Here is a 23,162-nt window from a genome sequence, read left to right as displayed (position 1 = left end):
GGAGGTTATTTTCACCCCTGTCTGTTTCTCTGTCTGTGAGCAGGATATCTCAAACGGTTATGGACAGATTCAAATGAAATACTAGAATTTTAAAAGTGATTCTCACCATTGAGTGATTGGGGTGAAAACTACATATATAGCATGATATCTCAAAAAGTTGTGGATGGATCCCGATGAAACGTAGTGCACAGGTTGGGTGTGTGTTATTCTAATGATGATGGAATGGTTTGATTTTGGAGAAGATCCGGATCTGGATCCGTATCATCTCATTTTTAAGTGATTCTTCATTACTGAGTGACAAGTCGAAAAATGATATGTTGCATGATATTTCAAAAAAGTTGTGTCTACGAGTTGTGACAAAACGAGGTGGTTGAGTTGGGTTGGTGACAAGAACAAGCTCATTAGATTTTGATTAAGAGGCTGGATCTCCATCTGCACATCAGTGGGATACAAAACGTAAACTGTTCAGCATGATGGCGGTATACATTCTATTAAGTGCCATTCTGGTTTTCTCTGTGTTCACAATTACCACTGGATGATTTTAATCGTGAAATTATCCTCAACTTCATGTGGGGTCAGTCAAGGAACATTTTTAGAGCAAATATTTTGCAGAATCAGCTTGTCATGCCAGACTTTGTGTAGGGCGCTGGTTATAACTCACCTACTCTTCATAAAAGACACTGATCTTTATGCTTCACCAACGACCGGTGCTGAAATATTGCTCATCCAGCTTAACGTCCATCCGAGAGACAACACACTCATTGATGCCTTGCCCTCTACATAAAGCATCAATATGGCAGTTTATAGCTGCCTGAGATTCAAACCCAGGCTGAACAGTGGAGTGGAGTATGCACAACTCTGGACTATCCTATAATCCCTGACAATTATAGAGGCACCAATGGTGAAATCAATATTGATGATGATTTCAATATGTTCATTTGCATGACCTCCTCATCATTGCATGACCTCTACAAATCCATTTTTGTCATGTCTACTGCTTTTATAATGGTAACCCTTCAAAAGCTTCGCATTTGTTTCCACGCAGATGTGAATGAATGTGACGGTGTGGTTTGCGATTCCAACGCAGAGTGCCGGAACACAATTGGTTCTTACTCGTGCACTTGTCGAGCTGGCTACTTCGGAAATGGATACAACTGCACAGGTGGGGAAAAAATTATGTGTGTGTTGGTATGTTTGAGCTAATGGAAATGTAAAGATAGCAACTTGTACCTGGAAGTTCCACAACTTGTGAAGGTGAAGTGTTTCCAATGGTTTTTCATCATTTTAAATTTCTATTTTTTTTACACATCAGTCTGTGTTTTCCCTTTTCCTCATGAGGATTTCATTGCAAACAGAGAACAGCTGATAATTTTCTCAATGCAAGTGTCCATCTAAGTGTAGTTTGTGGGTGTCTGAGGGACCGATTGTGATAATTTGTGTCCATGTGATCCAGCCTCCGGTAATTGTGGAACAGAAACATGCGATTCCAATGCCAACTGCAATGAAGGTCGCTGTGTTTGTCGGGTCGGCTGGAGGGGGAACGGACTCACCTGTGCAGGTGAGATGACATGTTGAAAACTTCATAGGTTTCACATGTTCATGTATAATTAATGAGTGTGTGTGTGTGTGTGTGTGTGTGTGTGTGTGTGTGTGTGTGTGTGTGTGTGTGTGTGTGTGTGTGTGTGTGTGTGTGTGTTGGTATGTTTGAGTTTCAGTAATTGGAAAGATAATTTAGTTCCTGAGCACATACATAACTCAACCAATGGAAGATTAAACAGTAAATTGAAAACAATCTCCAAAATCACAATTTTGTGGCAATTCTGCTTCCTCTATTCACCTGGTTTCCATCAGCTGTCGTTTCCTCTTTTCCCATCTGGTGAAGCCTGGTTATACAGCTCAGCAGGCGATTGCCTATACCTCTCGGCTATCCTATCAACGCAACTAATACTTATTCTTATTTCTTCCTCTTCCTCCACACCTCGTTAACCTCTGCTTCTTCATCTTCTTCAGATATCAATGAATGTTCTTCTCTGACGACTTGCCATTCAAGCGCAACATGCTCAAACACTCCTGGCTCTTATGAGTGTACCTGCTGGCTTGGTTACACTGGAGATGGACACACCTGCACAGGTAAGTTCGGGAGACGGATGGAAAATCCTCAAAATATTTCATTCATTTTTGCAGTTTGTAAAATGATTGCGAGGGATATGCTTTGATATCAAGTTGAATGCAATGAACTGTTATTCCAATTGAAATGGAATCTGGTTATTCGAATCGTGGAAGATATTTATCATCGACTCTCTCTCTCTCTTCTTCTTCTTTCGGCTGCTCCCGTTCGGGGTCGCCACAGCGGATCATCCGTATGATCCGCATAGTGATTTGGCACATGTTTTACGCCGGATGCCCTTCCTGACGCAACCCTGGTCGCCTCTTACAACACAGGGATATGGTACACCTATTTTAACCGGGGTATACACCGGCCCAGTACATTGGTACTCACTTCGCCGACCTCGGAAGGTTGACAGGCTGAGTCAACCCCCTGGTGTGTTAATTCAGTGGCCCAACGGGACTTGAACTCAGGACCTTTTGGATCCCAAGCCGCTGCCCGAACCACTGCGCCAACACCAGGCATATATATTTATCATCGACTGTGATGTATTATTCACACCATTCCTTTCATGTCTTCATCTTCCCATTTTTGTGTAAATAACGTTGGAAATTCTAAATTCATCCAGAATGGTTTATCGCGGCAAAACATGGAAGGTGACACAATTGCTGAACCATCCAAACGTTGCTCCGGTGAAGATAAAACTGTGGTCAAAGTCATGGATTTATTTTCACAGACATTGACGAATGCTCCTCAAGCAACGGTGGATGCAGCCACACGTGTGTGAACACACCTGGAAGCTTTCAGTGCTACTGTCCTTCCGGACAACAGCTTGTACCTGGAAGTTCCACAACTTGTGAAGGTGAAGTGTTTCCAATGGTTTTTCATCATTTTAAATTTCTATTTTTTTTACACATCAGTCTGTGTTTTCCCTTTTCCTCATGAGGATTTGATTGCAAACAGAGAACAGCTGATAATTTTCTCAATGCAAGTGTCCATCTCAGTGTAGTTTGTGGGTGTCTGAGGGACCGATTGTGATAATTTGTGTCCATGTCATCCAGCCTCCGGTAATTGTGGAAGAGAAACATGCGATTCCAATGCCAACTGCAATGAAGGTCGCTGTGTTTGTCGGGTCGGCTGGAGGGGGAATGGAGTCACCTGTACAGGTGAGATGACATGTTGAAAACTTCATAGGTTTCACATGTTCATGTAAAATTAATGAGTGTGTGTGTGTGTGTTGGTATGTTTGAGTTTCAGTAATTGTAAAGATAATTTATTTCCTCTGCACATATACAACTCAACCAATGGAAGATTAAACAGTCAATTGAAAAAAATCTCCAAAATCACAATTTTGTGGCAACTCTGCTTCCTCTATTCACCTGGTTTCCATCAGGTGTCGTTTCCTCCTTTCCCATCAGCTTCAAACACTGAGTAACTTTCAAACTGTTAACCTTGATAACCTGATGATAACCTGATGATACCTGATGATACCTGATAGCCCAAATAATTATATTCCATATACGGTGTCTTCTTCTTCAGATATCGATGAATGTTCTTCTCTGACTACTTGCCATCCACACGCAACATGCTCAAACACTCCTGGTTCTTTCCTCTGTACCTGCTCGAGTGGCTACACTGGAAATGGACACACCTGCACAGGTAGTTTTATGAAGAATGTGGACGTGTTTACGTTTGTTGAGTAATTATCGCATCAGATACCTTTTCAGTAAAGGTGGATGTCATAAAGCATCGATTAATTTGCGATGTAAGCTTGTAATGTGAATTGTTTACATTATTTATTTTGTACAGAATATGCCAAACATTTTCCCAGGAACTCATTCCTGTTTTCATCTCTGTTCAATTCCAGAAGGAATGTGATCCCATTACAAATGCTCCTCCAGGGACAAAACCATTGCACCAAACAGTTTATAACAAGCCGGTAGGCGGACATGGGTCGTCGATCAAGTCGAATTTCGTCGTTTTTCAGCCGTTACTAGCCAACGAAAGCGTCCATAGCAACGGTTCTTTCTCACACATAACTAGGACATACCATGAACCTACCATACCAGTTTCATGTATATCTGACTCATAGTCTATGAGATATAACGAACTTCGTTTTTTTTATTGTTTTCGACCAGTGTTCATTCAAAGTCTACCTTCTCCGACAGTTTTCGGAGGATCCGGCTGGAAATTTTTGACAATATGGCTGAATGTACTGCCCACAGTCGCTCGTGGCCCGATTTTTGATTTTCGAAAAAATTAATTTTTGAGAAATTTTTTTGAAAATTTCAAAGGTCTGTTGCTTGGCAACGGATGGGTCCATAGCAACGGTTCTCATTTGCACACAACCAGGTCATGGGATGAACCTACCAACCTAGTTTCTTCGAAATTTTCATTGTATTAACGGAGCACTGTACCGAACAGACATACATACAGACAGACTAGATCGACTACCCAACAAGCCAGTAGGCAGACATGGGTAGTCGACTACCCAATAGAACCTGACGCGATGGGCCCGTTCTATGGGGAATGACCTGAGGATAAAGCACAAGAAAATTCATGATTCTAATTTCAAGGGTTAATGCTGCAGATTGTTTTTTCGTGAAAATACCCCCACATTTAGAGGTTTTTTCGGCCGTTGCTAGGCAACGGAGGGGTCCAGAGCAACTGTTCTTTCTCACACATAACTCGGATATAGCATGAACCTACCATACCAGTTTCATGTATCTCTGACTCAAAGTCTTTGAGATATAACGAACTTCGTTTTTTTTATTGTTTTCGACCAGGGTTCATTCAAAGTCGATCTTCTCCGACAGTTTTCATAGGATCCGGCTGGAAATTTTTGACAATATGACTGAATGTACTGCCCCCAGTTGCTCGTGGCCCAATTTTTGTTTTTCGAAAAAATTTATTTTATATAATTTTTCAAAAGTTTCAAGGTCCCGTTGCTAGGCAGCGGTGGTGTCCATAGCAACGGTACTCATTTGCACATAACAAGGTCATGGTATGAACCTACCAACCAAGTTTCATCGAAATCGCCATTGTATTAACTGAAATCGCCATTTTAAATACTGATAATAAGGGAAGAACAAATCTCAAAAAAAGAATTTTGAGATTTTTTTTTCGACTTGATCGACTACCCAACAAACATATCGACGGAAATACTGATAATCAGGGTAGACTAGATTGACTACCCAGTTGTTAAAAGGAGAGAAAGGTTCCTACGTTGCCTCTAGAAAAGAACAGCCCCCTGTGTGCCGGTCCCACCACCACCAAATGCCAATCTCCTTTTTCCGATTGGGCAACTGCAAACCATTTGGAGTGTTTCTTGCCATGAAAAATGCACTCTCATTCACAGCATTATCTTTGATGAAGACTTCACTCTTTGAAAGTGGCTTGTAATCTAATTTAAACAAGATCTCCTCAAATGATCAAAGCCCATCCTCTTGGCAGAGCTTGAGGGTGCTCATGACAAGTCATGAATCATTCCGTAGCTGAGAATCCATCTGTTCAAGCCAACACTCCCACACAGATTGTGAATACTTTTGGACCCCGCTGTTCATGGGGGATACCTTCCTGAAAAATGACACGAATGGCGGAACATTGTTGAAATTTGTTGTTTGTTTGTTTGTTTTCAACATGGTCTATGTTCTTGGAAGAACGATTACACAGAATACTTCAGGACACAACATAACAAATGGAACAGGAGGAGAATGGGTAAACCAGCAGGGTGGAGGGAGAAATAGATGGACATGGACAAACAAGGGATGCAGGTAACGATGAGGGGTAATTGAGAACGCAAAGGTTGGACAATATGGATACATGAACAAAATTGTGTTTGACCAGCTTGTGATTTTGTCAAGGTCTGCGGAGAGGGAAGAGGATAATGCTTGTCTGTCAGAAGCATGAGAGTTGTCACGGTGGAGAATGCAGTCATCAGCAAAGAAATGGATACGATTTTCCCGAGAGTCAGTGAGATCATTGATGTTAATGAGGAATAAGATGTGGTCTGAGAACACCGCCATGGGGGTACTCCAGCCTTGACAGGGAGAGGAGAGGGTGTGTGTTCTGTTGAGAGCCACACATTGTTCTACAAGAGTGGAGGAAGTGAGTAATCCAATGGTGGAGTTGGCCTTGGATTCCATATGCAGACATCGTGGAGAGTAAGGCAGGATACCAGACTGTATCAAAAACTCGAGAAATGTTCAGAGAGACGGCGCTGATATCACGTCTGATATTGAGGGCCTCCACCATTGCAGAGAGAATAGAATCAGCACGTCGAAGAGGGAGTGACCAGGTCTGAATCCAAATTGATTATCTCACATGAGGCTGTTGGAGAAAAGGAACGATTTTATGTCAACCGTGATGATGGATTGCATGACCTTGCTGATGATTGGAAGTACAGGAAGCTAATCGGGTTGTAGTTCAGGGAATCCATTTTTGCACCTTTTTATGTAATTCTGTGATCTTAGCTGATTTCCAATTTCCCAGGTATCTACAGGAGAGGAGTCCTGAGGTGTTAAAATAATACAAGTGAATGCAGATGCAGGACACACTTCATGACCCTTGAATACACGGGGTCCACAAACAGCGAATCTACAGATTGAGGGGTCCTCCAGTATTTCCACTGAGTTTGAAAATGAATCACACCCTCACCAGTGAGGGCTTTACAACAAGGCCGAACCCACTCACCCACGAAACCAGTCGCTGTTGAACTGGCAATGAGACGTATTGAATATTCTTCCTCATTCATACACAGCACGTGGCTAAGGGTAGCATCATCTCCTGTGGGTGCAGATTTGCTGCTAATGCAGTGCCCCCCTGTCGGTTAGAGCAGGAATTTTGAATGTTTTCACGGTGCCTGTGATAGCTTGCCCACTCTTTGCGAATGAAGCCATGGGATCTCCAACATCCTCCAACTAACGCTCTCAGAAGGGAAGAACAGTTGAAGGTCCATCTGAAGGACGGCACACACATTGATGCCTCGCCCTGACTGTGAAACACCAGAATGGCAGTTGATAACTTGGTCGAGATTTGAAGCCTGGTTATACAGCTCAGCAGGCCATTGCCTATACCTCTCGGCTATCCTATCAACGCAACTAATACTTATTCTTATTTCTTCCTCTTCCTCCACACCTCGTTAACCTCTGCTTCTTCATCTTCTTCAGATATCGATGAATGTTCTTCTCCGACGACTTGCCATTCAAGCGCAACATGCTCAAACACTCCTGGCTCTTATGAGTGTACCTGCTGGCTTGGTTACACTGGAGATGGACACACCTGCACAGGTAATTTCGGGAGATGGATTGAAAATCCTCAAAATATTTCATTCCTTTTTGCAGTTTGTGAAATGATTGTGTGGGATATGCTTTGATATCAAGGTGAATGCAATGAACTGTTATTCCAATTAAAATGGAATCTGGTTATTCGAATCGTGGAAGATATTTATCATCGACTGTGATGTATTATTCACACCATTCCTTTCATGTCTTCATCTTCCCATTTTTGTGTAAATAACGTTGGAAATTCTAAATTCATCCAGAATGGTTTATCGCGGCAAAACATGGAAGGTGACACAATTGCTGAACCATTCAAACGTTGCTCCGGTGAAGATAAAACTGTGGTCAAAGTCATGGATTTATTTTCACAGACATTGACGAATGCTCCTCAAGCAACGGTGGATGCAGCCACACGTGTGTGAACACACCTGGAAGCTTTCAGTGCTACTGTCCTTCCGGACAACAGCTTGTACCTGGAAGTTCCACAACTTGTGAAGGTGAAGTGTTTTCAATGGTTTTTCATCATTTTAAATTTCTATTTTTTTTACACATCAGTCTGTGTTTTCCCTTTTCCTCATGAGGATTTGATTGCAAACAGAGAACAGCTGATAATTAACCTCCGCCATCTTCGAAGATGGATGGAGGTTACTGTTTTCACCCCTTTCTGTTTGTTACTTCCGAAATCTAAAGATTTCGTAAGTATTGTTGCGGATTCGAGCCCGCCGGCGTGCTGACGGCCACGTAACTCGAATCGCGGCACGTCGCCCACCGGACGGACAATCCAGTCGTGACCCTCTCGGACTAACGCCGGGAACCAGTCACGGGTGGACCTTTCGGTCTCACCGCGATCGAGCCAATCTGCCCCCGCGTGGGATAGGGTTGCTCGCCAAATTCGACCTACCTAAGTACCCACACGGAGGGTAGACCGGGCGATCGCACCTCGCCGCAGGTCGACTTCGGACACGGGCCACTTAAGCGACCCGTTCCGTACTATCGGGATAACCGAGCGGTGTTATTCGTCGACCTCGACGGTTCGATTAATTATCGGGCGTATTCAGCCCACTACCAACCCTTTACGTGAAGCAAGATGAGGATTCAATGAAAGAAATGACGAAGCGAAGCGGGAAACAGTTCAACACAAAGCACATTTATTCGCGATGAACGGAAAGCACACATATTCAATTCCACCAAAAGCACATAGAAAAGGAAAGAAACACAATGTAATTTTTACACAAAAAGCAAATGCGACAATGCAGATCTAATACCGATTACGCGAGCACACGGCAACACTTATACAATTTTACTTCACAGACGGCGCCGACAACACACACACTCAAAGCAAAGGAAAATAACAGAGAACCCTCAAGGATGAGGCGGGCCTGAGGCCGAGACCGGGTCGGGCCTACCCGTCTGGTGATGAGACGCGGAGCGGCGATGGTGCCTCAACTCCGCAGGCCTCGCGGGCAGTGTCTGGTAGGGGGTGGGAAAGGGGCCCCCTTGGTCGCACTATCTCAGCGCGGGGGGAAACAGGAGGGGGTTGCTGATGCTCGGGGTATAGAGGATTCCTACTCTGCCTCGAGTCCCACGACGAGCGTCTCCACCTCGGCCAGGTCGCGCCGTCGGCCTCCCTGGTGTGCAGCTCCCTGCACGACACGAGCACCCCCTCGTCTGCCCTCGCCGCCTCTCCACAGCTCCGTTCCCTCCGTTCCGACTCCAACGCACACGACGACGACCAACTCCTTCTTGCTTCTTCTTCCCAACTCCACCGCCCGCGAAGTCTTAACTCTTATCCCCCTTGACTGATGAACGCGGTCGCTTATATCAGCCCCGTGGCTTCGCTCTCTCATCTTTGACCCCCTCCCTTCGACCTTTCACCTCACTCCCCATTGGCCCGAGAAAAAGTGGGCGTGAATGCTTTTTGATCCATAAATTTGCATATAGCGACCGCCCTCCAACGCCCTGGGGGCGGGGCCAAATCGCCCCTCGCTCACCGATTGGACGGAACAAAAGTGGGCGTGTGTCGTTTTTGATCCGTTTTTGAAGTGGAAAATCCGTGGTTTTGTACACGCTGTTCGGCGCGCGCCCTGCACGAGTCCAACACCGGTACCCACAAGCGGCGCAAGAACGGTGGCGATGCGACGGTTGCGAGGTGTGACGTGAAGCGGCGCCACGGTGGGTGGTTGATGTGGTGGTTGGTGGTGGTAACAATGGCGGTTGGTCCAAATTAAAGATAGTAAAAGAAAAACGGCTATCCTGAAGAGTCGCAGCACGCATAAATGACATGTATTCCCACTAGACAACGGGTTTGGGCCTAACTACACATATACTTACCGAGATATCTCACCTAAGGGACCTGAATGGTGGTTTGCGAATTTGGTAACCACAACAGTATATTGATGACTTCCGTTTGTGACTTACGAAATCTAAAGATTTCGGAAGTATATTGATGACTTCCATTTCTGTTTGTATGTTTGTTTGTTTGTTTGTTTGTTTGTTGGCACGATAACTCGACAACAAAAAAAGCTACCAATGTCAAATTACACCACGTGATTCAGGAGGGTGATGGCTCATGCTGATTAGATTTTGGTCAAAATCGGTCAAAGGTCAAGGTCACAGTGAGGTCAAACATCCAAAAAATGATAACTCGAGAACAGAAGAAACTACCAATGTCAAATTACACCACGTGATTCAGGAGGGTGATGGCTTGCACTGATTAGATTTTGGTCAAAATCGGTCAAAGTTCAAAGTCACGGTGAGGTCAAACATCCAAAACATTTGATTTTTGATGGTTTGGTACAGAATCATCGAGAAACTTCTGGTTTGCGTCGCTACGTTCTCTCGAGACAGCTTTTATTAGACAAGGTCAGAGGTCAAGTTGACGATTTCGTAAGTACCAGTCTATGACTGCTTGTTACTTACGAAATCTAAAGATTTCGTTGGTTTATTGATGCCTCCCGTTGCTGTTTGTTTGTTTGTTTGTTTGTTTGTAGGCACAATAACTCGAGAACGAAAGAAGCTGCCAATGTCAAATTACACCACGCGATTCAGGAGGGTGATGGCAAGTGCTGATTAGATTTTGGTCAAAATCGGTCAAAGGTCAAGGTCACAGTGAGGTCAAACATCCAAAACATTCGATTTTTGATGGTTTGGTACAGAATCATCGAGAAACTTCTGGTTTGCGTCGCTACCTTCTCTCGAGACAGCTTTTATTAGACAAGGTCAGAGGTCAAGTTGACGATTTCGTAAGTACCAGTCTATGACTGCTTGTTTGTTTGTTTGTTTGTTTGTAGGCATGATAACTTGAGAACGGAAGAAGCTACCAATGTCAAATTACACCACATGATTCAGGAGGGTGATGGCAAGTGCTGATTAGTTTTTGGTCTAAATCGGTCAAAGGTCAAGGTCACAGTGAGGTCAAACATCCAAAACATTCGATTTTTGATGCTTTGGTACAGAATCATTGTAGAAACTTCTGGTTTGCGTCGCGACCTTTTCCAGAGACAGCTTTTATGAGACAAGGTCAGAGGTCAAGTTGACGATTTCGAAAGTACCAGTCTATGACTGCTTGTTTGTTTGTTTGTTTGTTTGTGAACAGTATTACGGAAAAACTCCTCGACGGATTTCGACGAAACTTGGTGGGGGGGGGGGGGTTAGGTATGGTCCAAGGATCATGCCATCAAATTTTGGACTTGGTCCCCCCCTCCCCAAAAAAAAAAATTGTTGGAGAAAAATTTTTTTTTTTTGCATTTCTACATGTTTTAAGTGATTTCCAACCCCCCCCCCCAATTTTTTTTTACCCCCCCCCCAAAATATAGAGAATTTTTTTTGCATTTCTACATGTTTTCAGTGATTTCCAACACCCCCCCCCAAAAAAAAAATTAACCCCCCCCCCCAAAATGGCGAAAAAAATATTTTTTGCATTTCTACATGTTTTAAGTGATTTCCAACCCCCTCAAAAAATTGTTACCCCCCCAAAAAAATTGTTGGAGAAAAAAAATTTTCCTTGCATTTCTACATATTTTAAGCGATTTCCAACCCCCCCCCCAAAAAAATTGTTTGAGAAAATTTTTTTTTTGTATTTTTACATGTTTTAAGTGATTTCCAACCCTCCCCCCCCCCAAAAAAAATACCCCCCCCCCAAAAACAAAGAAAAACATTTGCATTTCTACATGTTTATAGTGATTTCCAACCCCCCCAAAAAACAATTGTTGGAGAAAAAAAATTTTGCAACTTTTTTTTCAACAAAATTTCGATTTTTTTTTTTTGCATTTTTATGTCAAATTACACCACGTTTTAAGTGATTTCCAACCTCCCCCCCTCCCAAAAAAAATGTTGGAGAAAAGAACTATAACTCTCAGCACTGTTGACATCATATTTAATGAATCAGATATAAGGTTCACTTGAGTGACCCAGCAGTCTTGGCGGCGGAGGTTTTGCACTCTCCCGAGTGCTCCCCCTCTAGTTATCTCAATGCAAGTGTCCATCAAAGTGTAGTTTGTGGGTGTCTAAGGGACCGATTGTGATAATTTGTGTCCATGTGATCCAGTCCCCGGTCCTTGTGGAAGAGAAACATGCGATTCCAATGCCAACTGCAATGAAGGTCGCTGTGTTTGTCGGGTCGGCTGGAGGGGGAACGGACTCACCTGTGCAGGTGAGATGACATGTTGAAAACTTAATATGTTTTACATGTTCGTGTAGAGTGTGTGTGTGTGTGTGTGTGTGTGTGTGTGTGTGTGTGTGTGTGTGTGTGTGTGTGTGTGTGTGTGTGTGTGTGTGTGTGTGTGTGTGTGTGTGTGTGTGTGTGTGTGTTAGTATGTTTGAGTTTCAGTAATTCCAAAGATAATTTAGTTCCTGGGCACATATATAACTCAACCAATAGAAGATTAAACAGTCAATTGAAAACAATCTCCAAAATCCCAATTTTGTAGCAATTCTGCTTCCTCTATTCACCTGGTTTCCATCAGGTAGTTTCCTCTTTTCCCATCAGCTTCAAACACTGAGAAATTTCAAACTGTAAACCTCATGATAACCTGATGATACCTGATGATATCTGATAGCCCAAATAATTATATTCCATATACGGTGTCTTCTTCTTCAGATATCAATGAGTGTTCTTCTCCGACAACTTGCCATCCAAACGCAACATGCTCAAACACTCCTGGTTCTTACAGCTGTATCTGCTGGCTTGGTTACACTGGAGATGAACACACCTGCACAGGTAGTTTTAAGACAGAATTTGGATGTTTTTTCGCATCTTGAGTAATTATCGCATCAGATACCTTTTCAATAAAGGTGGATGTAATAAACTATCTATTAATTTACGATGTAAGCTTGTAATGTGAATTGTTTTCCATTATTTATTTTGTACAGAATATGCCAAACATTTTCCAGGAACTCATTCCTGTTTTCATCTTTGTTCAATTCCAGAAGGAATGTGATCTCATTATGAATGCTCCTCCAGGGGCAAAACCACAGCACCGAACAGTTTATAATTGTTAAAAGGGGACTAAGGTTCCTACGTTTCCTCCAGAAAAGAACAGCCCCATGTGTGCCGGTACCATCACTACCAAATGCCAATCTTCATTTCCGATTGGGCAACTGCAAACCATTTGGAGTGTTTCTTGCCATGAAAAATGCACTCTCATTCACAGCATTATCTTTGATGAAGACTTCACTCTTTGAAAGTGGCTTGTAATCTAATTTAAACAAGATCTCCTCAAATGATCAAAGCCCATCCTCTTGGAAGAGCTTCGGGTGTTCATGACAAGTCATGAATCATTCCGTAGCTGAGAATCCATCTGTTCAAGCCAACACTCCCACACAGATTGTGAATACTTTTTGGACCCCGCTGTTCATGGGGGATACCTGCCTGAAAAATGACACGAATGGCGGAACATTGTTGAAATTTGTTGTTTGTTTGTTTGTTTTCAACATGGTCTATGTTCTTGGAAGAACGATTACACAGAATACTTCAGGACACAACATAACAAATGGAACAGGAGGAGAATGGGTAAACCAGCAGGGTGGAGGGAGAAAATAGATGGACATGGACAAACAAGGGATGCAGGTAACGATGAAGGGTAATTGAGAATGCAAAGGTTGGACAATATGGATACATGAACAAAATTGTGTTTGACCAGCTTGTGATTTTGTCAAGGTCTGCGGAGAGGGAAGAGGATAATGCTTGTCTGTCAGAAGCATGAGAGTTGTCACGGTAGAGAATGCAGTCATCAGCAAAGAGATGTATACGATTTTCCAGAAAGTCAGTGAGATCATTGATGTTAATGAGGAATAAGATGTGGTCTGAGAACACTGCCATGGGGGTACTCCAGCCTTGACAGGGAGAGGAGAGGGTGTGTGTTCTGTTGAGAGCCACACATTGTCTACAAGAGTGGAGGAAGTGAGTAATCCAATGGTGGAGTTGGCCTTGGATTCCATATGCAGACATTGTGGAGAGTAAGGCAGGATACCAGACTGTATCAAAAACTCGAGAAATGTTCAGAGAGACGGCGCTGATATCACGTCTGATATTGAGGGCCTCCACCATTGCAGAGAGAATAGAATCAGCACGTCGAAGAGGGAGTGACCAGGTCTGAATCCAAATTGATTATCTCACATGAGGCTGTTGGAGAAAAGTAACGATTTTACGTCAACCGTGATGATGGATTGCATGAGCTTGCTGATGATTGGAAGTACAGGAAGCTAATCGGGTTGTAGTTCAGGGAATCCATTTTTGCACCTTTTTATGTAATTCTGTGATCTGAGCTGATTTCCAATTTCCCAGGTATCTACAGGAGAAGAGTCCTGAGGTGTTAAAATAATACAAGTGAATGCAGATGAAGGACACACTTCATGACCCTTGAATACACGGGGTCCACAAACAGCGAATCTACAAATTGAGGGGTCCTCCAGTATTTCCACTGAGTTTGAAAATGAATCATACCCTCACCAGTGAGGTCTTTCCAACAAGGCCGAACCCACTCACCCACGAAACTGTAATGTACTGAAATGGGAGATGCTTAGCAGGCAGGCACGATGCGGAGGAACAGTCGAGCCGGGCTGTGTTGCACAAGTGCGAGCATGGGCGTACTGTGCCCGCGGCTCCCCTTTATTCCGTACTCGGTACACTCACGAGCCGGCCGACTCCAGCATTACTACGACGCCTCAGGCGGCGCGCACACCTCATATCCCTTGCCGATACACTGACCCCCACGACCACTCCTCCCATCATCACGCCCATCATGCATCATCACCATGCCCTTCCCCGTAGGCCCGCAGACTCCACCACACTCCTCCCCCCTAAAACTATGATTATTAAATGATTACCATTATAAGAAGCGTACAGAACACGAAGGACTTCGTATAATAATCATGGAAATAAAATGAAAATAGCGAAGTATAATAGCACACCACATCATATAATGCGTCGATGCGAGCGAGTGGAGCAGTAAAGGCCAGGTTCCAAAGACGGAGGTGCACAAAGCCCCCCCCCCCCACTCTGACCGTGTTACCGATATGAAGCAGCAAATGAGAAGCACAGCAGCACTACGCAGCAAAAACGCCCCCAGGCGGTCCATGCTGACATGGCCCTCGCCGAGGTAGTGACGACCCTTCGAGCCAACCTCCCCGGCCCCATCAAACGCCTCTGGCCCACTCCCCCCAAGCAGACCCGACGTAGATAAACATCCCGAGGCCGGCAGCCCGCTGTCTGGAAGCCGTGGCGCCAGCCTTGATCGACCTTGGCTGGGGGCGCTGAACAGCACTGCTGGCTGCATTCATCTAATGCGCCAAAACAACTCACGCACCACAATCAGTTGAGACGCCAACGCCCGTCCCAACGGCCTTGAGTGAACACAGAGAGCTGCGCTCGCAACCAGAGGTGGGGGTAACGCCGACCAGGGCACCAGTCTTGGTTCCGAGTCGACCTCCGAGACCCATACGGCAGCTAGACGGGAGCAACACCATTTAACCCACACTGCAATCATAGGCTCGTTATAAATCACTACGAACATTATTCGAAGCATTGCAAATTCATTTTTCCGTACAGCGCGCTTTTCTGATAAAATCCCAGCACATGACAAAGCAATTACCTGCGGCCCGGGACAATGGACGGCCAACCCAACTTTTTTATTCGCCACCACCGCTCCCGAAGCCCCCACATCACATTGATCATAATACAACTCCCATTGACTGATCCCCGCCAAATCCACTTTTACACGAGAACTGCTGGCATTTATTTCAACAACGTTAAACTGCATCACTAGAGCAAGGAAAAGCACATATGCCATGAACAACAACCCACAACCTACATCACGAGTCCACTTCTTGGTTGTCGACTCGATGTTGTGACTCGCGACTCCCTTTAATGCCACGGGCTCACCGTCACCTGTCGAAGCTGCCTGCACAACACCGACGTGCATTGCCTCACAAACACTGCCGCAGTGCGGGAACTCATCGCGAGCGAAGCGCGGGAACTCATCGCGAGAGCTGATACGGCTCTCGCCGATCTCGAACTGCACATCACCACCGCAGGAAGCAACGAACGGTCGCTCCCGCTGCATCGACGCGGCCTCCGCCGCCAGAGCCTCGCCCTCGGTACTCGACGAAGGCCTCGAAGAGAGCACTGGCACATCTGGAGGTACGAACCGGAGATCCAGTCCGAGGTGTGCCAGCCAGTCCCGACCCAACAGGGGGGGCCCCTCCCCTCGTACAACGAACACCGAGAGCCGGGCGCGTCGATCTCGGTAGCGCACTGAGACGTCGGCCCTCGCAAGCGGTGCAATCGCCTCACCGGTGTACGTGTATAACGACAAGGCCGTCTTGACCAGGCGAAATACCGCGAAGACCACGAGCCGCCTGCTCATCCATGACCGACACTGCAGCCCCGGTATCCACGCAAAACACAGTCGGTTGGCCATTCACTTCGACCTCAACCGTGAAAGGCGTCGTCATCTCCGAACCCACGGAAAACAGACTCAACCGTGGTTGCATCTCCCGCTCCGGCTCGCCGGCATCGTCAGGCCCCGGTGGCAGGCCGATCTCCAGGTCACTGGGGTCCTCTCGCACCTCGTCATCCAAGACCCCAACGGAGGCCCCCGCCATCCGACACACACGCTTCAAATGTCCCACCTTGTGACAATGCAAACACACGGTGTTCTTATACAGGCACATATGTCGCATGTGCGGACCCCCACACTCCCAGCACCCGCGGAAAACTCCTTCGCTCCAGGTGCGACCGTGCTGCAGTGCCCCTTCGCTCCCGGTGCGACCGTGCTGCGGTGCCCCTCGTCCCGCACCGCCAGGCGCGCGTGCGACCTGCGGCACTTGAGCCATCGCTCGGACTCCGGGCTGCGCGACCCGCGGCACTTGTGCGGTCACCGCGTGGACCTCGGGATTAGCCGCCATGCTCCAGCTGGAGCTATTCACTACGTCCTGGCCAGCAATGGCACGGACATCCGTGAGTGTCTGCTCGACAGATGAAGCAGTCACGACCGCCGAGTCGAATGTGATGTCGGTCAATCGCAGGATGGCTGCTACCATCTTTGCGTCTCGCAGACCAGAAATAAAACGATCTCTGAGCCGTGTCGGACGCTCCTCTGTCGTGAATTTACACGGCACAGCCGAATGCTTCACCCGTGCTACGAAGTCCGCAACGCGCTCCTCGCCACCCTTAGCGAGATGATCGAACTGGAACCGCGCGAGATGTAACGACTTCTCTGGCGCCAAGTGGGTCTTCATTTTCGCCATGATGTCCTGAAAGGATAGCACGTCATCACTGGGTCTATTTGGAGCCACCAAATCACTCAGCAGGCGGTAGTGCTCCGTTGATAGCGAGGCGAAACCAGTCGCTGTTGAACTGGCAATGAGACGTATTGAATATTCTTCCTCATTCATACACAGCACGTGGCTAAGGGTAGCATCATCGTCTGTGGGTGCAGCTTTGCTGCTAATGCAGTGCCCCCCTGTCGGTTCGAGCAGGAATTTTGAATGTCTTCACGGTGCCTGTGATAGCTTGCCCACTCTTTGCGAATGAAGCCATGGGATCTCCAACATCCTCCAACTAACGCTCTCAGAAGGGAAGAACAGTTGAAGGTCCATCTGAAGGACGACACACACATTGATGCCTCGCCCTGACTGTGAAACACCAGAATGGCAGTTGATAACTTGGTCGAGATTTGAAGCCTGGTTATACAGCTCAGCAGGCGATGGCCTATACCTCTCGGCTATCTTATCAACGCAACTAATACTTATTCTTATTTCTTCCTCTTCCTCCACACCTCGTTAACCTCTGCTTCTTCATCTTCTTCAGATATCAATGAATGTTCTTCTCCGACGACTTGCCATTCAAGCGCAACATGCTCAAACACTCCTGGTTCTTATGACTGTACCTGCTGGCTTGGTTACACCGGAGATGGACACACCTGCACAGGTAAGTTCGGGAGACGGATGGAAAATCCTCAAAATATTTCATTCATTTTTGCAGTTTGTGAAATCATTGCGAGGGATATGCTTTGATATCAAGGTGAATGCAATGAACTGTTATTCCATTAGAAATGGAATCTGGTTATTCGAATCGTGGAAGATATTTATCATCGACTGTGATGTATTATTCACACCATTCCTTTCATGTCTTCATCTTCCCATTTTTGTGTAAATGACGTTGGAAATTCTAAATTCATCCAGAATGGTTTATCGCGGCAAAACATGGAAGGTGACACAATTCCTGAACCATCCAAACGTTGCTCCGGTGAAGATAAAACTGTGGTCAAAGTCATGGATTTATTTTCACAGACATTGACGAATGCTCCTCAAGCAACGGTGGATGCAGCCACACGTGTGTGAACACACCTGGAAGCTTTCAGTGCTACTGTCCTTCCGGACAACAGCTTGTACCTGGAAGTTCCACAACTTGTGAAGGTGAAGTGTTTTCAATGGTTTTTCATCATTTTAAATTTATATTTTTTTTACACATCAGTCTGTGTTTTCCCTTTTCCTCATGAGGATTTGATTTTGCAAACAGAGAACAGCTGATAATTTTCTCAATGCAAGTTTCCATCTAAGTGTAGTTTGTGGGTGTCTGAGGGACCGATTGTGATAATTTGTGTCCATGTCATCCAGCCTCCGGTAATTGTGGAAGAGAAACATGCGATTCCAATGCCAACTGCAATGAAGGTCGCTGTGTTTGTCGGGTCGGCTGGAGGGGGAATGGAGTCACCTGTGCAGGTGAGATGACATGTTGAATACTTAATAGGTTTCACATGTTCTTGGTGTGTGTGTGTGTGTGTGTGTGTGTGTGTGTGTGTGTGTGTGTGTGTGTGTGTGTGTGTGTGTGTGTGTGTGTGTGTGTGTGTGTGTGTGTGTGTGTGTGTGTGTGTGTGTGTTGGTATGTTTGAGTTTCAGTAATTGTAAAGATAATTTAGTTCCTGGGCACACATATACAACTCAACCAATGGAATAGAAGATTAAACAGTCAATTGAAAAAAAATCTCCAAAATCACAATTTTGTGGCAATTCTGCTTCCTCTATTCACCTGGTTTCCATCAGGTGTCGTTTCCTCCTTTCCCATCAGCATCAAACACTGAGAAGGTTTCAAACTGTAAACCTGATGATAACCTGATGATACCTGATGATACCTGATAGCCCAAATAATTATATTCCATATACGGTGTCTTCTTCTTCAGATATCGATGAGTGTTCTTCTCCGACAACTTGCCATCCACACGCAACATGCTCAAACACTCCTGGTTCTTTCCTCTGTACCTGCTCGAGTGGCTATACTGGAAATGGACACACCTGCACAGGTAGTTTTATGAAGAATGTGGACGTTTTTGTGAATGTAGAGTAATTATCGCATCAGATACCTTTTCAGTAAAGGTGGATGTAATAAAGCATCTATTAATTTACGATGTAAGCTCGTAATGTGAATTGTTTACATTATTTATTTTGTACAGAATATGCCAAACATTTTCCCAGGAACTCATTCCTGTTTTCATCTCTGTTCAATTCCAGAAGGAATGTGATCCCATTATAAATGCTCCTCCAGGGACAAAACCATTGCACCAAACAGTTTTCACAAGCCAGTAGGCAGACATGGGTCGTCGATCAAGTGGAATTTAGTCGTTTTTCAGCCGTTACTAGCCAACGAAAGCGTCCATAGCAACAGTTCTTTCTCACACATAACTAGGACATACCATGAACCTACCATACCAGTTTCATGTAAATCTGACTCATAGTCTCTGAGATATAACGAACTTCGTTTTTTTTATTGTTTTCGACCAGGGTTCATTCAAAGTCTACCTTCTCCGACAGTTTTCATAGGATCCGGCTGGAAATTTTTGACAATATGGCTGAATGTACTGCCCACAGTCACTCGTGGCCCGATTTTTGATTTTCGAAAAAATTAATTTTTGAGATTTTTTGAAAATTTCAAAGGTCCGTTGCTTGGCAACGGATGGGTCCATAGCAACGGTTCTCATTTGCACACAACCAGGTCATGGTATGAACCTACCAACCTAGTTTCATCGAAATTGCCATTGTATTAACGGAGCACTGTACCGAACAGACATACATACAGACAGACTAGATCGACTACCCAACAAGCCAGTAGGCAGACATGGGTAGTTGACTACCCAATAGAACCTGACGCGATGGGCCTGTTCGATGGGGAATGACCTGAGGATTAAGCACAAGAAAATTAATGATTCTCGTTTCAAGGGTTAATGCTGCAGATTGTTTTTTCGTTAAAATACCCCCACATTTAGAGGTTTTTCGGCCGTTGCTTGGCAACGGAGGGGTCCATAGCAACTGTTCTTTCTCACGCTTAACTCGGACATACCATGAACCTACCATACCAGTTTCATGTATCTCTGACTCAAAGTCTTTGAGATATAACGAACTTCATTTTTTTATTCTTTTCGACCAGGGTTCATTCAAAGTCGATCTTCACCGACAGTTTTCATAGGATCCGGCTGGAAATTTTTGACAATATGGCTGAATGTACTGCCCCCAGTTGCTCGTGGCCCAATTTTTGATTTTCGACAAAATTAATTTTTTATGATTTTTCAAATGTTTCAAAGTCCCGTTGCTAGGCAGCGGTGGTGTCCATAGCAACAGTTCTCATTTGCACATAACAAGGTCATGGTATGAACCTACCAACCAAGTTTCATCGAAATCGCCATTGTATTAACTGAAATCGCCATTTTAAATACTGATAATAAGGGAAGAACAAATCTCAAAAAAAGAATTTGAGATTTTTTTTTTCGACTCCGTCGACTACCCAACAAACATATCGACGAAAATACTGATAATCAGGGTAGACTAGATTGACTACCCAGTTGTTAAAAGGAGAGAAAGGTTCCTACGTTGCCTCAAGAAAAGAACAGCCCCCTGTGTGCCGGTCCCACCACCACCAAATGCCAATCTCCTTTTTCCGATTGGGCAACTGCAAACCATTTGGAGTGTTTCTTGCCATGAAAAATGCACTCTCATTCACAGCATTATCTTTGATGAAGACTTCACTCTTTGAAAGTGGCTTGTAATCTAATTTAAACAAGATCTCCTCAAATGATGAAAGCCCATCCTCTTGGCAGAGCTTGAGGGTGCTCATGACGACTCTTGAATCATTCCATAGTTGAGAACCCATCTGTGCAAGCCAACACTCCCACACAGATTGTGAATATTTCCACTGAGTTTAAAAATGAATCACACCCTCACCAGTGAGGGCTTTCCAACAAGGCCTAACCCACTCACCCACGAAACCACTCGCTGTTGAACTGGCAATGAGACGTATTGAATCTTCTATTTATTCATTCAAACACAGCACGTGGCTCAGGGTAGCATCATCTCCTGTGGGTGCAGATTTGCTGCTAATGCAGTGCCCCCTGTCGGTAAGAGCAGGAATTTTGAATGTCTTCACGGTGCCTGTGATAGCTTGCCCACTCTTTGCGAACGAAGCCATGGGATCTCCAACATCCTCCAAATAACGCTCTCAGAAGGGAAGAACAGTTGAAGGTCCATCTGAAGGACGACACACACATTGATGCCTCGCCCTGACTGTGAAACACCAGAATGGCAGTTGATAACTTGGTCGAGATTTGAAGCCTGGTTATACAGCTCAGCAGGCGATTGCCTATACCTCTCGGCTATCTTATCAACGCAACTAATACTTATTCTTATTTCTTCCTCTTCCTCCACACCTCGTTAACCTCTGCTTCTTCATCTTCTTCAGATATCGATGAATGTTCTTCTCCGACGACTTGCCATTCAAGCGCAACATGCTCAAACACTCCTGGTTCTTATGAGTGTACCTGCTGGCTTGGTTACACTGGAGATGGACACACCTGCACAGGTAAGTTCGGGAGACGGATGGAAAATCCTCAAAATATTTCATTCATTTTTGCAGTTTGTGAAATGATTGCGAGGGATATGCTTTGATATCAAGGTGAATGCAATGAACTGTTATTCCATTTGAAATGGAATCTGGTTATTCGAATCGTGGAAGATATTTATCATCGACTGTGATGTATTATTCACACCATTCCTTTCATGTCTTCATCTTCCCATTTTTGTGTAAATAACGTTGGAAATTCTAAATTCATCCAGAATGGTTTATCGCGGCAAAACATGGAAGGTGACACAATTCCTGAACCATCCAAACGTTGCTCCGGTGAAGATAAAACTGTGGTCAAAGTCATGGATTTATTTTCACAGACATTGACGAATGCTCCTCAAGCAACGGTGGATGCAGCCACACGTGTGTGAACACACCTGGAAGCTTTCAGTGCTACTGTCCTTCCGGACAACAGCTTGTACCTGGAAGTTCCACAACTTGTGAAGGTGAAGTGTTTCCAATGGTTTTTCATCATTTTAAATTTCTATTTTTTTTACACATCAGTCTGTGTTTTCCCTTTTCCTCATGAGGATTTGATTTTGCAAACAGAGAACAGCTGATAATTTTCTCAATGCAAGTGTCCATCTAAGTGTAGTTTGTGGGTGTCTGAGGGACCGATTGTGATAATTTGTGTCCATGTCATCCAGTCCCCGGTCCTTGTGGAACAGAAACATGCGATTCCAATGCCAACTGCAATGAAGGTCGCTGTGTTTGTCGGGTCGGCTGGAGGGGGAATGGAGTCACCTGTACAGGTGAAATGACATGTTGAAAACTTTATATGTTTTACATGTTCATGTAGAGTGTGTGTGTGTGTGTGTGTGTGTGTGTGTGTGTGTGTGTGTGTGTGTGTGTGTGTGTGTGTGTGTGTGTGTGTGTGTGTGTGTGTGTGTGTGTGTGTGTGTGTGTGTGTGTGTGTGTGTGTGTTGGTATGTGTGTGTTGGTATGTTTGAGTTTCAGTAGTTGTAAAGATAATTTAGGTCCTGGGCACATATACAACTCAACCAATGGAAGGTTAAACAGTCAATTGAAAACAATCTCCAAAATCACAATTTTTGTCAATTCTGCTTCCTCTATTCACCTGGTTTCCATCAGGTGTCATTTCCTCTTTTCCCATCAGATTCAAACACTGAGAAGGTTTCAAACTGTAAACCTGATGATAACCTGATGATACCTGATGATACCTGATAGCCCAAATAATTATATTCCATATACGGTGTCTTCTTCTTCAGATATCGATGAATGTTCTTCTCCGACTACTTGCCATCCAAACGCAACATGCTCAAACACTCCTGGTTCTTTCCTCTGTACCTGCTCGAGTGGCTACACTGGAAATGGACACACCTGCACAGGTAGTTTTATGAAGAATGTGGACGTTTTTACGTATGTA

General features: G+C 44.8%; 1 protein-coding gene across 7 annotated transcripts in view; it reads left to right on the top strand.

Moving 5' to 3' along the window:
- LOC147025119 (uncharacterized) overlaps positions 1–23,162 on the top strand; it is a 135,162-nt gene that overhangs the window by 61,249 nt on the left and 50,751 nt on the right. Inside the window, exons 45-62 of one of the 7 annotated variants that reach the window (XM_085885749.1) lie at positions 1,046–1,162; positions 1,454–1,558; positions 2,011–2,130; positions 2,844–2,969; positions 3,169–3,273; positions 3,647–3,766; positions 7,276–7,395; positions 7,758–7,883; positions 11,933–12,037; positions 12,485–12,604; positions 17,696–17,815; positions 18,178–18,303; positions 18,505–18,609; positions 19,068–19,187; positions 21,614–21,733; positions 22,096–22,221; positions 22,423–22,527; positions 23,005–23,124. In XM_085885749.1, coding sequence (XP_085741875.1) covers positions 1,046–1,162; positions 1,454–1,558; positions 2,011–2,130; positions 2,844–2,969; positions 3,169–3,273; positions 3,647–3,766; positions 7,276–7,395; positions 7,758–7,883; positions 11,933–12,037; positions 12,485–12,604; positions 17,696–17,815; positions 18,178–18,303; positions 18,505–18,609; positions 19,068–19,187; positions 21,614–21,733; positions 22,096–22,221; positions 22,423–22,527; positions 23,005–23,124 — 2,106 coding nt within the window. The remainder of the gene's footprint in view (positions 1–1,045; positions 1,163–1,453; positions 1,559–2,010; positions 2,131–2,843; positions 2,970–3,168; positions 3,274–3,646; positions 3,767–7,275; positions 7,396–7,757; positions 7,884–11,932; positions 12,038–12,484; positions 12,605–17,695; positions 17,816–18,177; positions 18,304–18,504; positions 18,610–19,067; positions 19,188–21,613; positions 21,734–22,095; positions 22,222–22,422; positions 22,528–23,004; positions 23,125–23,162) is intronic. The other 6 variants (XM_085885750.1, XM_085885751.1, XM_085885752.1 and 3 more) reach the window with 6 other exon arrangements.

Source organism: Eptatretus burgeri, chromosome 6 (genome assembly GCF_056783735.1).
Source record: "Eptatretus burgeri isolate ZD-2024b chromosome 6, Ebu_testis_v1, whole genome shotgun sequence".
NCBI classification, from domain to species: domain Eukaryota; kingdom Metazoa; phylum Chordata; class Myxini; order Myxiniformes; family Myxinidae; genus Eptatretus; species Eptatretus burgeri.
This window is presented reverse-complemented; position numbering and strand designations above follow the sequence as displayed.